The sequence below is a fragment of the Camponotus floridanus genome, unplaced genomic scaffold (assembly GCF_003227725.1).
Source record: "Camponotus floridanus strain SB8 unplaced genomic scaffold, Cflo_v7.5 scaffold67, whole genome shotgun sequence".
Taxonomy (NCBI): Eukaryota; Metazoa; Arthropoda; class Insecta; order Hymenoptera; family Formicidae; genus Camponotus; species Camponotus floridanus.
The window spans coordinates 421,330-440,298 of NW_020229835.1; the positions used below are offsets into that span (position 1 = coordinate 421,330).

General features: G+C 34.0%; 4 protein-coding genes across 9 annotated transcripts; 1 reads left to right on the forward strand and 3 right to left on the reverse strand.

The window, feature by feature from the left end:
• On the forward strand, positions 1-7,184 carry LOC105248565 (HMG box-containing protein 4). 6 transcript variants are annotated; one of them, XM_011253439.3, is made up of 8 exons: positions 5-150; positions 2,489-2,649; positions 2,775-2,993; positions 5,356-5,781; positions 5,869-5,900; positions 5,958-6,033; positions 6,118-6,303; positions 6,574-7,184. In XM_011253439.3, exons 1-8 carry the CDS (start codon positions 74-76, stop codon positions 6,984-6,986), a joined length of 1,590 nt encoding a protein of 529 aa, XP_011251741.2. In that variant the 5' UTR covers positions 5-73; the 3' UTR covers positions 6,987-7,184. The 6 variants fall into 6 exon arrangements, with proteins under 6 accessions (XP_025269311.1, XP_011251741.2, XP_011251718.2 ...); XM_011253416.3 differs by having other exon boundaries at positions 6-150; positions 5,356-5,900; XM_025413525.1 differs by having other exon boundaries at positions 7-150; positions 2,853-2,993; positions 5,356-5,900.
• A 330-nt stretch (positions 7,185-7,514) lies between these two features.
• On the reverse strand, positions 7,515-13,295 carry LOC105248607 (glycine dehydrogenase (decarboxylating), mitochondrial). Its single transcript, XM_011253492.3, has 10 exons — positions 13,016-13,295; positions 12,839-12,917; positions 11,775-11,910; positions 11,299-11,689; positions 9,802-10,322; positions 9,445-9,727; positions 8,721-9,370; positions 8,159-8,622; positions 7,926-8,071; positions 7,515-7,849 (listed from the first exon to the last, which is right to left on the reverse strand). Exons 1-10 carry the CDS (start codon positions 13,217-13,219, stop codon positions 7,739-7,741), a joined length of 2,985 nt encoding a protein of 994 aa, XP_011251794.1. The 5' UTR covers positions 13,220-13,295; the 3' UTR covers positions 7,515-7,738.
• A 729-nt stretch (positions 13,296-14,024) lies between these two features.
• Positions 14,025-16,171, reverse strand: LOC105248616 (ruvB-like 1). The gene is made up of 3 exons (XM_011253513.2): positions 15,928-16,171; positions 14,871-15,546; positions 14,025-14,597 (listed from the first exon to the last, which is right to left on the reverse strand). Exons 1-3 carry the CDS (start codon positions 16,066-16,068, stop codon positions 14,044-14,046), a joined length of 1,371 nt encoding a protein of 456 aa, XP_011251815.1. The 5' UTR covers positions 16,069-16,171; the 3' UTR covers positions 14,025-14,043.
• Positions 16,172-17,018: 847 nt separating this feature from the next.
• LOC105248655 (solute carrier family 35 member E3) lies at positions 17,019-18,711 on the reverse strand. Its single transcript, XM_011253568.3, has 5 exons — positions 17,914-18,711; positions 17,650-17,802; positions 17,492-17,574; positions 17,283-17,421; positions 17,019-17,207 (listed from the first exon to the last, which is right to left on the reverse strand). Exons 1-5 carry the CDS (start codon positions 18,403-18,405, stop codon positions 17,139-17,141), a joined length of 936 nt encoding a protein of 311 aa, XP_011251870.1. The 5' UTR covers positions 18,406-18,711; the 3' UTR covers positions 17,019-17,138.
• Between the last annotated feature and the right edge of the window lie 258 nt (positions 18,712-18,969).

Below are 18,969 nucleotides of genomic sequence, written 5' to 3' on the forward strand. Positions count from 1 at the left end.
GGAGTATACGTGTAGTAGAGTGTTGTAATAGTCATTTTTGTTAGTGTTTTTACCTTTAGACGAAGTGACAGTGATGGGAAAGAAATATAATAAGAAGTATTTGCCTCTCACTCGCCGCAGAGTTTCATTCAAGAAAGGATGGATGAAAAGGTTAGTTAACAAAATTTTATATATTATACAGAGCTTGAGTTCGGCAAAGCAAATCTGGAGCCTCTTTTAACACATTCTGTCTGTTATTTATTGCAATTAAAAAAAAATAGAGTAAAATAAAAGAGCATTGCAACGTCTCAGATTTGCTTTATCGAATTCAGGCAGAGTATCTCAATGAATTCCAAGCTTTGAGTGCGTAAAGATTAAAAATAAATGTATTAATAATTTTTGCAAATGTGCTCATTTTTGTTCTATTTATAATTTTGCTATATTGGTATATTTATTGTCAAATAGGTATATATTTTGAGAATTTTGATTTACTTTACAAAATTTTATATTTTGTAATATTTATTTCATAATACTTTTCGATAAATTTTATTACTGCTTCACATTTTGTTTACACATTTCGATAAATTTTATTATTGCTTCATATTTTGTGTTTACATTATTATGAAATAAAATATATAATAAAGAAAAAAAGTTGCCTAAAATAAAATTATAAAATTATAAATAAACGCATCCTGCTTACTTTTATTTGTTTATATTTACATCTCTCTTGTTCTATTACGAATTATATTTCAGTTATTACTCTTCAAAAATCTACATATGAATTCATTACACCTGTAACAATATATCGCGTACATATTGAATATACTAATCTTTTTGTAATTTTTTACAACACAAAGAAAAAATGAGTAAATCTGTAGTGTCAACTACAGATTGTCAACAAATATATTCCTTTCACCTCTATTGTTATTACTTCTATTTTCGAATAAAATATTTTGTAATTCTTCATTATCATCATCATTATCTGAAGAACTACTCGAAGATTAAAAAATTATGTTTTCGAGTAAAATATATTGTTCCATAATAATAATTAATGTAATTGCAACACTTTCATATATTGTACTTACGTTACAATACAATCCCAATGATCCCAGTGGAAGAAACGAAACGCAGCACTGGAAGTTTTCAATATTGCCAACTTTATCTTTTTTCCCAACACCAACCAAACATATTTTCGAACGCATTAAAAATATCTCGTGTATACAGGGTGTCCCATTTTAATCCAGTCGAATATTTCAAAAACCAAGCCCGAGAGAGAAAAATGTTTCAGATAAAAGTTGTCGGGTTAGTAACGCATTACGTAGCAATATTAGTATGACCTTAAAAGTGGTGTCAAGTATTGTAAAAATTATATATAAATTTTTTAATGGAAAGCTACTTTTTATTGCATATTCTTGTAGCTTATCTGGATAGTTTTTCAACACACTATAATAAAATGTTTTTTCATTGTATTTTTCGAATTATAAGGCTTCAAAGTTTCAGTATTTTGACATAAAATACAAAATATCTTACAAAAAAATTAATTTTTCGATAATTTTACCCTAATACTTTTATACACAGAATAATTACACAAATCAACTGGTGTAAAAAAACACACAATTGTCAAAGAAAAATATGAATTCTATAAAAATATGAAAAATAGTGGGTTTTATTTAAAAAATTAAAGGTGACTTTATGCGATCTTCAAGCAATTATCCAAGGATAAACCAATGGTACCATATATTCTCCTTCAACCATATAACTTTTCTCTGAAACATTTTTTTATTTTTTCCACATTTTTTTTATTTATCTGAGGCAATTAAAATAAAACACTTGGTATAATATTAAAATATAAAGTTTTATACATTATACATAATTTTATTTGAATTTATTGAAAACAGAATGACTTATGCATTTTATTTATGATAGAGTGACGAGATTATTAATAAAAAAGGATATTTATATCAAAATAAATAAAATTAACATTATTGAACATTGATGTGTAATATATAATCAGAAATGCATAAATCTTTCTTGTATTTTGTTAGCTACCTTAAAAACATAAAATCTCTGAAAATAATTTATTAAAAAATTGTTTTATTTATATATAATAAAATTATAGAGTATTAGTAGTAGTGTAGTAGTTGTAGTAATATAAATAATAGTTTTACTATTGCAGTAATTAGTACCAGAGGCGATCTATTCGTGTGCTGGTTATATAAAATCCAGAGGCGGTCTATTCGTGTGCTGGTAACTTCAAAAAATATAACACTACATGCGATTTACATGTGCGCTTTAATTAGTATTTATGTTGTCAAAGTATTATCCATTTTATCAATAATAAATTATTTTAATTATTATTTATCTAAATAATTTATTTTTTAATAGTACAAGTGAATAAAAATTTAAACAAAAGACTGTACTTTTTCAGAGATTTTATATTTTCAAAAATATTTTAATATTTTTATAAAAATATTTTACAAAATACTAATCTATTAATTTTTCTTTGCAGGCGAAAGTTATTAGTGAATCAAAAGAGAGAGCAAGACATAAAAGACTTGTTGTCGGAGATGTGCCAAATTGTTAGCAATGAATCCATCGATTTTGAGAAATCCGTATTTCCCAATACGATGAATTCAAAAGCTTTTGAAATAAAACAGAACTATAATACAGGTATGTATAATGTCGAACAAGATGTTCGATTTTTAAAAAATAGCGAAGAATTAATTGAGAAGCATTGAAGATGTTAACAATGAATCCGTCAATTTTAAAAAATCGGTCATTTCCCGATATAACAGATTCAAATATCTCAACAATGCAATGTCACGAGTCAAATACAAATATGTATGTCGAACAAGATATTCGATTTTTTAAAGATAATGACGAATCAATTGACGAATCAAATGACTTGAGAAGCGTTGAGGCTATTGACAATAAATCCATCGATTTTGAAAAATCAATACAACTATTTACCGATATGATGGATTCGAAAATGCTGTATCAGGAATCAAATACAGGTATGTCTAATGTAGAGTTAAATGTAGAATTTAGCAATAATAATAAATATTCCGAAACCATGGATATTGATGATTCAAATGACTCCGAAAGCATGGATATTGATGATTCAAATGACTCCAAAAGCATGCATTATGATAAATCCATTGTTTTTGAAAAATCGGTACAATCATTTCCCGATACAATGGATTCTAATATCCAAGAAATGCAATACCAGGTGTCAAATACACATATATCCAATGTAGAAAATGGTGTCGAAGATGACGAATATTTTGTTGTAGAAACGATTGAAAAGGGCTCTTTGAATAAAGATGATATCAAAGAAAATTTGCCTGAAGGCCGTCGCATTGTCGACTTTGCTTTTCTATGGAAAGAAATCCGTAGAGAATCACATCATCTGCTTCGGAATTTATGCAAAAAGTTGAAAAATGTAGAGGGCGTTGTTCCTTTCGCGGATGATTTAAACAAAATTAGCAATTGAGATAATTTTAAATTTTATTATATTTAATTATTTTACTTAATTTATATTTAAATTTTAGTTTTCATTACATTTCCTGCGCTTCGCGAATCGACAAGGAAAATTTTGATCCAAATTCTATTTCTTTTCCAAGAGGATTTATTTTCCGAATTTTAATAATTTTTATTTTTCGTGATGCACCGGTAGAAAATCCTGTCTTATTCGACAATTCGAATTCATTAGCAAATTAATTATAAATGCGAGAATTACAAAATAACAATATCGCACGTGTTTATTTATTAAAATAATTAGTACACTCGCAATTATACACAAGAGCGATCCAGTTTTTTCGCGAAAATCCTCAAAATAAAATCCTTAATAATCTCCATAATTCAAGGGAGGGATCCCAGATAAAACATGAACCTTATAATGACATTATGATGTCACCTAAAAGTCATTTTAGAAAAATAATAATATCATAATGATATACTTTCGGCAATGTTTTGATGACTTATTTTTGATATTAAACAATTCAATCGAACTCTGTTAGAGAATATATATATATATATATATATATATATATATATATATATATACTTCGCGTATGAAATCTTAAGAATCAATCATAATAATATCATTTTGTATATATATTACGCAATTACTTGTTTATTTAATTATTCATGTATATTTTCATTATATTTAAGCGACATCTTTTTAAAATTATATAATGCGATTATTGAACTTAAAAATTTATTATTCTTTTCGTCATCTTTAATTCATTTTTTAATCATTTTTGTTTAGGTAACTTTTAAGTGATAAATAAAATCATGATAACGTCATTATGAGTTTCATGTTCTACCTGGGGCGATCTAGTTCCTTCCGCGAAAATCCTCAAAATAAAATCCTTAATAATCTCCATAATTCAAGGGAGGGAGTTTCGTGCAAAAAACGAGCACCGAGTATACGAAACTACCGCCCAAAGTGAGGCTCGCTCGTCAGAATCCGCGCGCGCGTCGTTCAAATATCCCGCGCTGCGCCTGCGAACACGAGGCGCGCGAAGCTCCCGCGACAATTTCGCGCCAACAAGCTCTGCGCTTGCGCGACCGTGAAAGTACAATGTAATTTCAAAAGTCGCGCATGCGCAGAACCGCATATGCGCGCGCACGGAATCGGAGCACTGCGCAGGCGCAGCGCCCGCGTTGACGCATCACGGCGGAGGCGGAGGGACGCTATGGATATGTACGGATCGTCGAGACCACGCACGCAGAAGAGCGACGGTGAGGATCGCCTTCGATCGTTTTCGAACGCGCGGCTGCATCGCGATAGTTGGTTTTTGCTTGCTCGGCTGGTATCGCTTGCGGTGACTCGCATGGATATATGATATCGCGCGCTGCTAGAAAATGGGCCGGGGGTCCTTTCCTCCGGCGACACTCGGTTGTTGCGACTTGGCTGGTGCGTCACCTCGTCGGGTGTTGCTGGCGCCCGAACACGAGATATTCGCGATTAGATTGTCATTTTTCGGAGATTCAGATTTAAGGGGGGTTTTTCCATGACCTTTAAACCCTGATATAAAAGCTTGTCAAAAGTATAAATAATGTCCTGGATGAGAAATGTAGAGATATTCTATTGTCGAATTTATGTCTCGTCTGGTCTCGTTTGAGTAATCGAATAATTGTCTTTTATAAGAATGTACTACAGAATTTGCAAGAAAAAAATCTCCAAGTTGTACCGCAACTGGCTGCCCACACCTTTAGTAGCTGATACACCGTAGCCTGCATAAAAGTAGTGTTTCTATACTGTGCCTTCTATCCTGACTCTATAGATGTTTAAGCCTGGTAGTTAGCTATTGCAAAGTATATTAGATCCTTTCCCACGTTTGGCAAGGTGCAGTCTGCTTTATCTTTCAGATCTAGAGGTCACGGGTATCTCTCGCAGTGGCCGTGTAAGGAAGAAGTCCTCCAAGCTCGTTGACTTTGAGTCCCCCGATGACCTTACGGAGAATAAACTCAAGCGACAGAAGGCGCAACAGATACAAACCCAACAACTTTTGGATCAGTATGAAGTACAACAGCAGCAACAGCAAATATTACCCACCCAATCTAACCAAATTGGGCGACAGAGAAAAAATTCAGGTTCCAATCATGTCCAGCAAAGGATCAAGGTGGAATCCCTGTCCGATAATGAGATGCAATCGTCAGGTTCAGAATCCGACGATCCCTCTGGGATAAACGAGGATGAGAGATACAGCATGGACTCTGGAAGCGACAATGAAGTAGACCCTCTTATGATCGACGATAGAGAAACGGGATTTAGGAAGCTAGAACCACCATCAGGTCAGGAAACACCATCGCAAGCAAATAGTTTATATATGCTTGAAAAATGTAAAAAAAAGATTATTATTAAGGATGGGAAAATTATAGGCAAAACAAAGGCACAGCGTAAAGACAAAGGGGTACGTACTAATGAAGAGCGATACCAAAGAATGGCCTTAATCTTTTGATATTTTTAGAAGACGAGATTTACCGCTTACATGCTATGGGCAAAGAAAATTAGACAAGAACTATTAGAACAATCTCCTTATATGGGTATTTAAGCTACATTTATTCTTTCTCATACATGTACAAACGCATGCAACTTTGATGTTGTTTATTGATTGTTGCTTTTTGTAGATTTTGCGGCAATTTCTAAGCGATTAGGAGAGCTGTGGGCTACAGTACCACATCTGGAAAAATATAATTGGCGTAGACGCGCAAAACGCCTAGCAGCAAAACCTCATTCTTTACCAGCAAGTAAAGATGAGCCTATCTGGAAAATGCCACCACCCGCCTCGCGAAAAAAATTCATTAATAAAATTGGTGGGTTTGTTTAGTTCCTCGTGTATATAAGCAGTATACGATTTGTATGTCGTGTTGTGCAGTAGTCTATGTACCTTTGTCTTCTTCGTGTGCATGTGCATCAGCCGAAAATACTTGTCGGATCAAACATATATATATCCGTCCTTTATAATCTTCTTTGTAGTTACTTTTTCTTTTCTTTTTTTTTATTTTTGTTTAGTGTGCATGCCTTTCGTTTAAATGTGAACGATACAACGTTAATAAATTATTCCCGTATGCATTGTATTTCAGGTAATGGGAAAGAAACGAAGACTGCTTCTGCAAAAAAGACTATCCAACTTGGCATGCCGTCTGTTGTCGGGAATATCCCAATCTCCCCGCCGTCGAATCGCACCGGTAAAGATCTAGTCAATGAACCGGTGATAGGCACGGGAATGTACAAGGTGATTGGAACGCAGCCGATTGATGTTGCGGCTCATCTCAAACTACTTGGCGAGAGCTTGACGATCATTGGGGAGCGTTTAAAGGAGCACGATGGTCAAATAGCAGTCTCTGGCAGTCTTTCGGTTCTGTTGGATTCGTTGCTCTGTGCCTTAGGTCCATTAATTTGTTTAACGCAACAATTGCCGGAAACTAACGGAGCTAAACCAGAGACGCTTTCCCAAATGCTCGATAACATTGCTTATCTTATGCCTGGTCTATAATATATGTACAAAATGTTTAAAGCATAACAGTTATCGGTAATTGTGTAAATATGTGTATGAAGTTAGATAAAAATGAGTAGAATGAAATTATGAGCGTGAAAACAAAAAGAAAAATGTATATCGTTTATTTGCAAGAAAAATTTAAATCTTTGACACAGATTGTCATTCTATTTTCTTATCTATAAAAAAATAGCACATTATGTTTTATATAAATAATATATTGTATAAAAATTACATAATAAATATTTAAGTATAAAATTTCAAGTAGGAAGAGAGTCAATAAGAACCGAACGCAATATAAGTAGAAGCAATTAAATTGTGTAAAAATCTTTTTTAATTCCATTAAACATTTCGGTTCTTTTTTAGGCCATTTGCAGTAATCCAAATTATAAACATCAAATTCATATAAATTTCCTATCGGTTGCAGCTATTAATAAATAACTTAAGAAATTAATCTGAATATCGTTTTTTACTGAAAACGAAACCCGATGGAAACTGAAGATCAAGTCATATGAATTTATTCTTTGTCATTTGAATTACTGAAGAAGATGACCTAAAGAATTAAAATGTTTATTGAAATCAAAGACTTACATAATTTAATTGCGCTTATTTGCTGCGCGCAGCTTTTATTAAACAGTTTTCTATTTGAACTTTTATATTGAATATATTAGAACCTTTTTGATTTAAATATTTAAATAATCCTATTATAACTAACTGTACATGTGATATATATATAAAAATATTACACAACACTATTGTTCTGTTAAAATAGGCGGACATGTACAAAATAGATTTTTGTCACCGTATATATCGTCTATTCTTCCTACGCTTGGCCAAATCTTGTTGCTTCCCTTAACAAATGGCTGAAAAATTATATAGATATAAAATTTTTTTAAATTGCATTTATACGTTCAACTAAAATATTTAAGAGATACTTACAGCGGGAAAAGCCGCTAACTCTCGCGAATATGCTCGATTCCATTCGGTTGCTATTACTTGCTCCTGCGTGTGAGGTGCCATCTTCAAAGGATTTTGTTCAATATCTAATTTTCCTTCTTCAATGTCGGCAATCTCTTTCCTTATGGCTATCAGAAGAAACGCAAGTAAGAATGCCAGAAATATTGCATTATTTTAAGCACAGCATTCACAAAAGTTTTTTTTTTTAAACTTACAGATCAGAGAATCGCAAAATCTATCCACCTCAGTCTTATCCTCGGATTCAGTCGGTTCGATCATTAAGGTACCAGCTACAGGCCAACTCATGGTCGGTGCGTGGAAACCATAATCCATCAATCTCTTCGCGATATCAACGGCCTCGACATTGGCAGTTTTCTTTAAATCTCTTATATCCAGAATGAATTCATGTGCAATCAGTCCGGTTTCACCCTTGTACAACGTGTTGTAATGCTTCTCCAGTCTCTTGCTCATGTAATTAGCATTGAGGATGGCCACTTGCGTAGCTTTACGCAAGCCTTTCGGACCCATCATTTTGATGTAGGCCCACGAGATTGGTAAAATGGCGGATGATCCAAAAGGTGCGGCAGACACGGTACCAAGATTCTTTATATCACCATTATCGTTGCCAGAACAATTTATTATCGGATGATTTGGCAGAAAAGGTATCAAATGTCTCTTTCTGTAAATTAAATTATATATATATATATATATATATATATATATATTTATATAATTTGATACAAAATTCTTTTCAAGATTAGGATAAACGTTACTTACACTCCAATGGGACCCATACCGGGTCCGCCACCTCCATGTGGAATACAGAACGTCTTGTGCAAGTTGAGATGTGACACATCGCTGCCATAGTCGCCAGGTCGGCACAAGCCGACTTGAGCATTCATATTGGCGCCATCCAGGTATACCTGCCCGCCAACACTGTGCACCATGTTACATATGTCGCTAATTGTCTCCTCGAATACTCCGTTTGTCGACGGATACGTAATCATCAGGCACGATAACGTTTCTCGGTATTTGTCAATCATCTCTGTCAGATGTGCCATGTCAACAGAACCATCCTTACGCACCAAGATTGGTTCCACTTGCATACCCGCCATTTGAGCGGACGCGGGATTCGTGCCATGTGCGGATACCGGGATCAAGCATACTTGTCGATGCTTTTCGTCTTTGGATTCGTGGTAACACTGTATAGCTCTCAAACCCGCGTATTCACCCTGTGCCCCGCTGTTCGGCTGGAAACTGATGCCATCGTAACCGGTAATCGCGCAGAGATCACGCTTCAATTCAGTGAATAATTGTTGATATCCTTTAGCCTGCTCGAGAGGAGCAAAGGGATGCATGTCCGTGAGACCTTTCAAACTGCACGGCATCATCTCCGTTGTTGAATTCAGTTTCATGGTGCAAGAACCCTATAAAACGTTGATGTTAATTAACGTAAAACTACATCAGAATGCATTATTTTTGTAAAATTGCAGCTATTTACCAATGGAATCATACTATGTACGAGAGACACATCCTTGTTTTCCAGAGATTTCATGTATCTAACTATCCTTGTCTCGGAATGATAGCTATTGAAGACAGGATGTTGCAAATATGGAATAGTACGATGGAAATCTGACTTGTCCAAACTTCTTGCGAGCAGATCTTCGTCTTGGATAACATCTTCAACTATAGTGTTGGCCAAAAATATTTTATAAAGATCATTCACGTCCTCTATCGTTGTAGTTTCATCGAGGGATATTCCAACAGTACCGTCGTTGTAATATCTGCAAATTTTCGTTCATTATTTTATCACCAAAATTATAAATTATTTTGTCTATTAAGAAAAAAGTATACAAACCTTAAATTGATTTTAGCTCTGCTCGCGTTCTCTTTCACCATCTGCGCAGAAATCTTTGGCGACACTCTAATAGTGTCAAAAAAGTACATGTTGTGTATTACGTTTCCAGCCTCTTCCAAACCTCTCGTCAGGGCCAGCGTTAAATTGTGCACTCTGCTCGCGATGTCGCGTATTCCTTGAGGACCGTGATACACAGCGTACATTGCGGACATGTTGGCCAGCAACGCTTGTGCGGTGCAGATATTGCTGGTAGCTTTATCCCGCCTGATGTGTTGCTCACGCGTTTGCAGAGCCAACCGATAGGCCTCCCGTCCATTCAAGTCTTTTGTAACGCCTACCATTCGACCAGGAATTAATCGTACCAGCTTCTGTCTGCATGCGAAGAATGCGGCATGAGGTCCACCATATCCAAGAGGTACCCCGAAACGTTGACTCGTACCCACGCATACGTCGATGCCGAATTCACTCGGTGGTTGAAGTACAGCTAACGCCAGTAAGTCCGTAGCCGCGCAAACGAGTGTCTGAAACGCAGTGCGTTATGTTATTAGTCTTATAATATGTAATAGTTACAAAAGAACTGTATCTCCCATGTAAAAAATGTTTATAAGGGGAATTTTTTTTTATTTTTCTCAGTGTCCCATTTTAAAAGTTCCACCTTCATAACTTTTTTAATTTTGATTGTAGAAAAAAATGTTTCAGACAAAAGTTGTATGGCCTGAAGGGGGACATAAGATGGTGTCATTAGTTTAATATTGAAGAGTCACCAGAAGGTCACATCCAATTTTTTAAACGGGACACCCTATATACTTTTGCATATTCTTATAGTTCATCTTGAGAGCTTTCCAAAACACTATAATTAAATTAATTTTCATTAGTACTTTCCGAGTTATGAGGCTTGAAGTCGTTTCTTAATTTTACATAAATCGTAAAATATCTTGTAAAATATTCATTTTCCGATTATCCTACCTTAATATTTTTATATACAAAATAATGAGAGGAATTGGTGTAAAGGAAAAACACAGTTGTTTTGAAGAAAAAATATGGAATTATTAATTGCAAGTTACATGTTTCTTCGAAACAATTATGTATTTTCTTTATACCAATTGATTCCTCTCATTATTTTGTACATAAAAGTATTAAGGTAGAATAATCGAAAAATGAATATTTTACAAGATATTTTACGGTTTATGTAAAATTAAAAAATGACTTCAAGCCTCATAACTCGGAAAATATTTAATGAAAACTAACTTAATTATAGTGTTTTGGAAAGCTCTCGAGATAAGCTATAAGAATATGCAAAAGCATATAGGGTGTCCCATTTAAAAAGTTGAATGCAACCTTCACGTGATCTTCAGGTGACTCTTCAATGTCAAACTAATGACACCATCTTATGTTCCCCTTCAAGTCATACAACTTTTGTCTAAAACATTTTTTTCTACAATAAAAATTAAAAAAGTTATGGGACCCTGTATTATAGTTCTCGATGATAATTATTACCCCGTCAGCATGCGCCTTTTCGATAACGTCGTGGAAATTGTGTATACAACCAGTCGTATCGGGATACTGCAAGAGAATACCAGCGATATCCTTCCCACTTGTGTCCACGTTGAATACGTCTCCAATTTCCAGCGTTAAACCTAAAGACGCGGCTCGTGTTGCTATCACACTGATGGTTTGCGGATGCACTTGGTTGGAGAGAAACAATTTTTTTCTCTTATTATGTCTGCATGCGAGCGCAAGGGCCTCTGCTGCTGCTGTTCCCTCGTCCAAGAGGGAAGCGTTCGCCACTTCCATCCCCGTGAAGTCACATATCATGGTTTGGAAATTCAATAAGCTTTCCAATCGTCCTTGCGAGATCTCCGGTTGATAGGGAGTGTACTGCGTCGTCCTGAGGTAAGATGAGATAAAAATATTTATATAATATTTTCCTACATTTCATACAATGTTATCGATTTTATTCTAGCACGATTTACCATCCTGGATTTTCGAAGATGTTACGCATGATTGCGTGAGGCACGCAGCAATTATGGTATCCCATACCAATGTAAGAGCGCCATACATCATTCTTTTCCGAAAGTTTGCTTGCCAGTTTCATCAGATCGTATTCGGCTGCAGAATTAATTATATAATTAATATTTATTAATTAATTTACGGCACTTTCATGGCACACGGAGAATTTGCAATATGGGTTTGCTTATCAATGCGTTGCGCTTCTTTGTCCGTTTGAATTCATCCGTTATTTTGCGTTAATTTATTTTCGACTTTTTTGATTCTTTTATTATTATTTATTTTGCGTCTTTCCGTTTATTATTACTAATGACTGTTAATTTGATTTTATTTCATTTTATTTGTATGTTTTTACTGTTATTTCGCGATTTGACATAGAAAAGGATCAGAATTTGATCGAAACGCAGCGTTTGTCACTTAAATTAAATAAACGTTTTATTGGATTTATTACACTAATATAATCGTTTTTTCGCATCTTTTCATTGCGCTGGTCCTTTAAGCCTTTTATTGAATTTTTTAATTTATATAAATTATTAATTTATATAAATTTCATCCTCCATAATAATTCAAAACTCTAATTAGTATATTATTTCGATATTAATAATACATAATTAGAATTTTATACGATGAACAAAATATAAGGTCTTATGTTTGTACTATTGCAAAATGAGATTAAATTTATGCGACGACATAAACTCAATTCTATCTGAAATCACGTGAATGCGAAACGGACACACGAGATTGAACTATGACCTAAGATAACGATAAATCGATGGAGGGTTATCAATTTAAGGTCAAGTCGAATCCCGAAGTCTCGTGACTTGTCACGTTTCTACAGAATGACGATTATCTTAAAAGCGAAAAAATACAATTATTATTTATATATTTCATCCGGAAAAAAATTCGGATAACTTTGCAAGCAAGGAACAAAGATCCATCATTTCGCTCTAAATTAATGAGAGAGATATCTAATTGCGTCTTAATAAAATCTAAATATTATATATACTAATTAAGAGGATATATTACTCACTAACTGGCTCATCGAGATTTAAATCTCCCTTGTGAAGAATTTTAGCTGGTACCGCCGCTTCTGTCAATTCGTCAAGATTCTGCAATATCGGATTGCAAATAAAATTAATCCACGATTAATTGAATACAAATGTACTCTTCTCACTGAATGAAAAAAAAATTCACAAGTATATGTTACCTTAAATCCAATTAATCTCAACATTTCAATCTGCTCATGTTCTCTGGGTCCAATGTGCCTTGCTTGAAATTCCTCTTTTTGCGGGAGTAATTTAGCGAGATTCTTTCGCAAATTACTCAATCGCAATCCATGCGCACGTTGAGTCACAATATTACGTTTATTTAAAAGTTTCAAGTATCGTCCCATCTTTAAAGTATGCTGCATTGTAACTTGTTAAAAAGAGACCGCGTAGAGAAAGCGATAAATGCTGTACGTATATACCACTCGAGGATCGTCACAAAACTAAGAAACGTTATGAACTTGACGAAGATTTTATACTCTGTATAAATATTGATATAGTACAGTATATCGATATCATATGTCACAATTCTTGATTACACAGCTTGAACTTTAACCTTAGCTTATACAATAGTGAAAAATTATTTTCACAATTATATCTCAGTGTGTCTAATCCAATATAGAATTTATTAAACATTATATGATGTTTATTTATTTATTTTTTGTTTCTACTCCTATTTTAAACGTTGTATAATATACAAGATTTTGTTAATTATAATAATTTGTTATATATTTAATTAAGCGAAAATAAAATTAATTTTTAAATCTAAATAAAGAATAAATTGCAATATAATTTATATCTTTATATAAAGAAATAAATATATTTAATATAAAGAAATATATATACATATATTTTATAAGAACTATTTTTATTTGTATCTTTGACACACAAAAATATTTATATAGAATAGATCACATATGAGAAATACTCTAATATGAGTAAGATTGTTTCACTACACAATAATACATTTAACATTACTGTATCATATGTACACCTAAAGCTTATTACTCTATTTAGAGTATAAATGAGCGATTGAAAAACTGAAAAAGTAAAACATAATGGAAAAATATTTAAAGAAAAATATTTTCAGAACTTTTCAAATTATTTTTTAAGTTTTAGTTTAAAACAGTTTCGGATGCAAGAAAAATTTGAAACACATTTGAAAAACTATTATTGAACAGACTAGTCTTTATTTCATAAACTTATCTTGATTTTGTGTGAGTATCTTAGCAGATGATTTAGCATCCAAGAAAAGTGTATTGACTTCTTCAACATCCTCTTTCTTGATACTAGTTCTTTCATTAATCTTTGCAGCCAAAGCTGCGGGTGTTAAAAGTTGCACTACGTATCGCAGAGTCGTTTTCGTGCCGAGTTCGCTAAGAGCAGACAGAGCTTCATCCTCGATTTGAAGTCCTTCTGTCACAGCTCTCAGCTTCACTATCTGTTCAATCTCTTGTCTGGAATATGGAAGAGTCTTGATGATGAGCAGACGATCCAACAGATCGAGAGGGATGCCGTGTGGAGAGATGATGTCTTCGGTTCCCCGGATCACGCAACGGCCACGATTTGTAGCGAAAATGACGATCGGTGCTATAGCGCTTTCTAGCGCGCGATGCAGATAGGTAAATGTTTCTATATCTAGCATGTGGACCTCGTCTATGAACAATACGCCTGGTACTAACTCGGCAATGCCTTGATCGATGTACTTGTTTACTACCTTGTTTATTTCTTTCCGCAATTTATCTAAAATAATTTGTATATATAATTTAAATATATTTTTTAATTTGTACATATAATTGTATATATAATTTAAATAGATATATTTGTTTTCATATCAATATATATATATATATATATATATATTAATATATATAACATATATATATCATATATATATATATATATTAATATATATAATATATATATATATATATATATTAAATTTAAAAAATCTATAATACATAAATAATTTGTTAGAAGATATATTAAATATGTAAATAATATATCTTAATTTACCTGTAATTTCGGTTTTTTTAGGCTTCATCAATTGTCCCATCATGGACATTATGTCTTGTCCTCCTTGCGGCTTGGCGTTGGCAACATCTAAATCATGCAATGTCACATCTTGAATGACTTCCTTCTTTTTGTGTACATCACCTTTTGGCAAGGGAACATATTCCTCTGCTTCCAAATCAAATTCGGTAGCAAAATTATCACTCCGACCTTGTCTCTTTACCGCACCGCTATTGGCTTCGATGTAAATTACATCGCCAGTCTCTACCTTCTCTTTTTGCAGAGACTCATATATGGAGGGATCCAGCTTTAACTGTTTTGTGCCTTTAGAAGTCTTCAATCCAAGGACTACGTGTGACACAGTTTTACCATAACCACCCATAGGATTCTCCGTTTCTATAGGTGTCAGTTCTGTGACTTCACCCTCATATACTTCCTTTGTTTCTTTGATTCTCAAACCAATGGCCCTCCTGAAATTCTCCATGAGGACCTCTGTTTTCTTGATTTCCGAACTGTAGACTTCTGAACCAACCATGGGACAAAAAGGCACCTTGTTACCAAGTTCTTGAGCAATGGCAAGAGCTATCGCAGTCTTGCCTGTGCCTGGTGGACCGGCCAACAGTATAGCACGTCCCGCCATTCTCTTGGACTTTATCATATCGACAACAATGCCTGCTGCCTGTAAGGGTGACAATGCTATATTTAATCATTTTCATCACATACTTATCATTAATATATAAAAGAAGGAAAAAATGTTAGAGAGAAAGCTTAGGATAAGGAGATTTATTATATATTTATTACATAATAAATTTATATAATAATTATTATATTATTTCATATAATAATTATTATATTATTTTTTATATATAAATATAAAAAATAATATAAACAATAAATTATATATTTATTTATATTTAAATTAAATTATATATTTAATATTTATTATATTTATATATTTATTATATTTATTAATTTTATTTATATCCAGAGGACAAACCGACGTGCATGTAACATGATACAATTCCTACATCAAAAATCGTCTCTCTGAGAAGATACTAACCTCTCGTGCCATTTCCTGGCCGACGAGACCGGCTGCATTTTGGATGGCTGTGCCCTTCTCATCGAGCCCCAGCCCCTTGATGTGCGTGTGAGCGGAGATCCTCTGGGTCTTGGCGGTGCTCTTCACCTCCTCGATCTTCATCGCGGTTTTCCACGGCAAAAAGGAGCGAAACAAAGTACCACGATGACGAACACGTTGCTAGCTACGCCTGTTTGATTGATACAGCTTCCCCCACCACCGTTGTTACGTCGCTCGTGATTGGCGGAAATCAAACGCCGAGCTTTGCCTCGAGTTACCCCCCCGAAGCTCAAGCTCGTGGAATTTATCGCTCCTGGCTTCATAAATATATTTTTTATCGCTTTTCGATGAAATTAAAGAGAAAGTTCGAAAGACAAAAATGCATTTATATATCGGGTGTCGAAAATATATCGGCAAGAGATGATTAATATCGAACGATGCTCGCAAGCTGTCTAGCGATTAATACACTTTCCGGAAACTAGATGTCTCTTGGGACGAATAGTTTCTCGAGAACGCAGTGAATACCTGGATTTCGTATATAAAGGCCTTCCGAGGAGTCTGCTCTCGGGTCCGGTGCACCTGGGAAAAAGCTAACGATAAATCGTAATCTTAATTTGAAGTTGCCGCTAATTTCAATACAGTTCAACTATCTCAGCCCAAGGTGCGACGTCGACCCATTTTGCTGAACATCCTTTTCTTCTATCATATTTTTGCCACTTTTTCGCTTATTTTTATTTTTTTATATCATTCAATTTATGCTCTTCTACAACTCGATTTCTGATATTAATCTTAATATCGCGGTAAAGAACACTTAACGATTTAAAAATTTTTTTATCTATTTTTATTTATATATTTATTTATATATATTATCTGTTTTATTTATATATATTATTTATTTTTAGATAATTATTTTTATTAAATTAAATTGACTAACAGTAAAAAAACTAGAGCTAAAACTTGAAATGTTTTATTTGAAATTTAATTTTATGTCAGAATTAAATAGGCATTTAATACATAACATCTATTATCTTAATTAGAATTAAGAGGTTGTGGAATAAATTCGGGAATAATAAATAAACTTTATTGTAATAGACTTTAGACTCTTACAAAATTTATATGCATTAAGTACCATGATAAATTTCTTTTAATTCCAGGTTTTCTCTCTGCCGTCAAATATCTTCCCTGAAACAGAGTCATACCTTGTGCAAAGGTTTCGTTTCTCTGATTTTAAATTCTGGCATCACAGTCTGGCTGTCTTTCATCTGGAAGAGAGGAGAAATATTTTAAATATAAACTACTGACATATAGAGAGGCCATTGCGTAAAAGCTGATCATACTTTAACGTGAGCATATAGTATAATTCCCACTAATGTTAAAGTTATACCAATGACTTGATTTATTGCCAATGTTTCATGGAAAAGTAGCGAGCCTCCCAACAAAAGAAGGCAGAATTTGGAATGACCAACCATATTATATCTGAATATCTTGTTAAAGTGTGCAATATACGAGCTTAGAAATTTCTCGTAATAATTTTACATAAGGATACGTTAAAGGCGAGGTCTTTCCTATGATCCAGTAGGAAGTCAAATTCACAAAAAATGCAACCACACCTGATAAGATCACCATGACCTGGAAACATAAAGATGAGATAATTTAGTCAAGAGAGCACACAATCTTGACTTGAAAAAGCTGTCGGAAACATACTACATCCATTAGTGACCAATTGTGGGTGAACGTTTGTCCAACTGGCTCGAAAATTGGAATAACGATCAAGAGCATAACAGTAGATAACGGAGCTTGATAAAATAACAACTGCATCGGATCCATCTGAAATTCCCTCTGTTTTCTGTTTACCATCTGCAAGAAAAATAACGGTACATGTATAATGAAATTGTGTACACTCTTATATTTAATTTTAGATTTATATGTAAATTTTGATACGGTTTCCAGATTGAGAAACAATCGTACCACTTGGTACAGGGACGTTACAAGCACTCCAAGTGTCGCGTAAACAGTGCCGATGACATTGAATTGTATATCGTAGTAAAAATTGATCACCACTCCCAGGGTAATCGGTATCAGCGTCAATTTAACGAGCGTGCTGAAACGCTTCCTGTAAAATATCATTTGCATCACAATGACGCAGGGTGTCGTCAGCATCTTCGCCACCTGGTAGGTCCCGACTGTATTGTGGGCCAAGCTTAGGTTCGTCAGGACGACGAATCCGCAGAAGGTCATGGCGATCAACAGCATCTCCTTGATGTCGATGTCCTTGACGCAAAAGACGTCCAGCTTCTCGCAGATTATCAGGCCGACGAACGTCATGACAAAGTGTATCATTGACAGGGTGATGTTTGGGAAGCCGGTGTGGATGTAGAGCCATTTGTTCAACAGTACAATCGCGATCGAGAAGATTACGTTTAGCAGGAGGTAAAACGCGACTACCACCTTCTTGTTCATCTTACCAGCTCATGTGTTATCGTTCGTTTCCTCGAACCAGTAATTTTGACAGCTAGCGTACTGTGACGTTTAGCGTTTCAGGTTACGTCTCGCACATGTCAAGTATCAGAGACTTGTCCAGAGGAAGAAGATTACAATCGCTTCATATTATTTCTTCATCTCCTGATTGTTAATTCATTGATATCTCTCGAATAATATGCCATGTTCGAGGAATTAATATATATATTTATTTACCAATTATTTGACGTTTCATCGCATCAATCGCGACCATTCGACTGACGCTACTACAAGTGCTCCACGTGACGCTTTTTTTCCGAATACAACGGGTGTCCCGCGCGAAATGTCGAGATATCGATAATCAGATAATTAACGTTTGAATTTGGACAATCGCGGTTTATCTCGCTACCGAAAAAACGTATCTCCCGCTTTAATCTCTATAAATAATCAAATATTTTTATATCTATGTAAATATAAATATTATATTTGTTATATAATTATTATATAATAATTATATTTATTATATAATTATTATATAAATATTATATTTATTATATAATTATTATA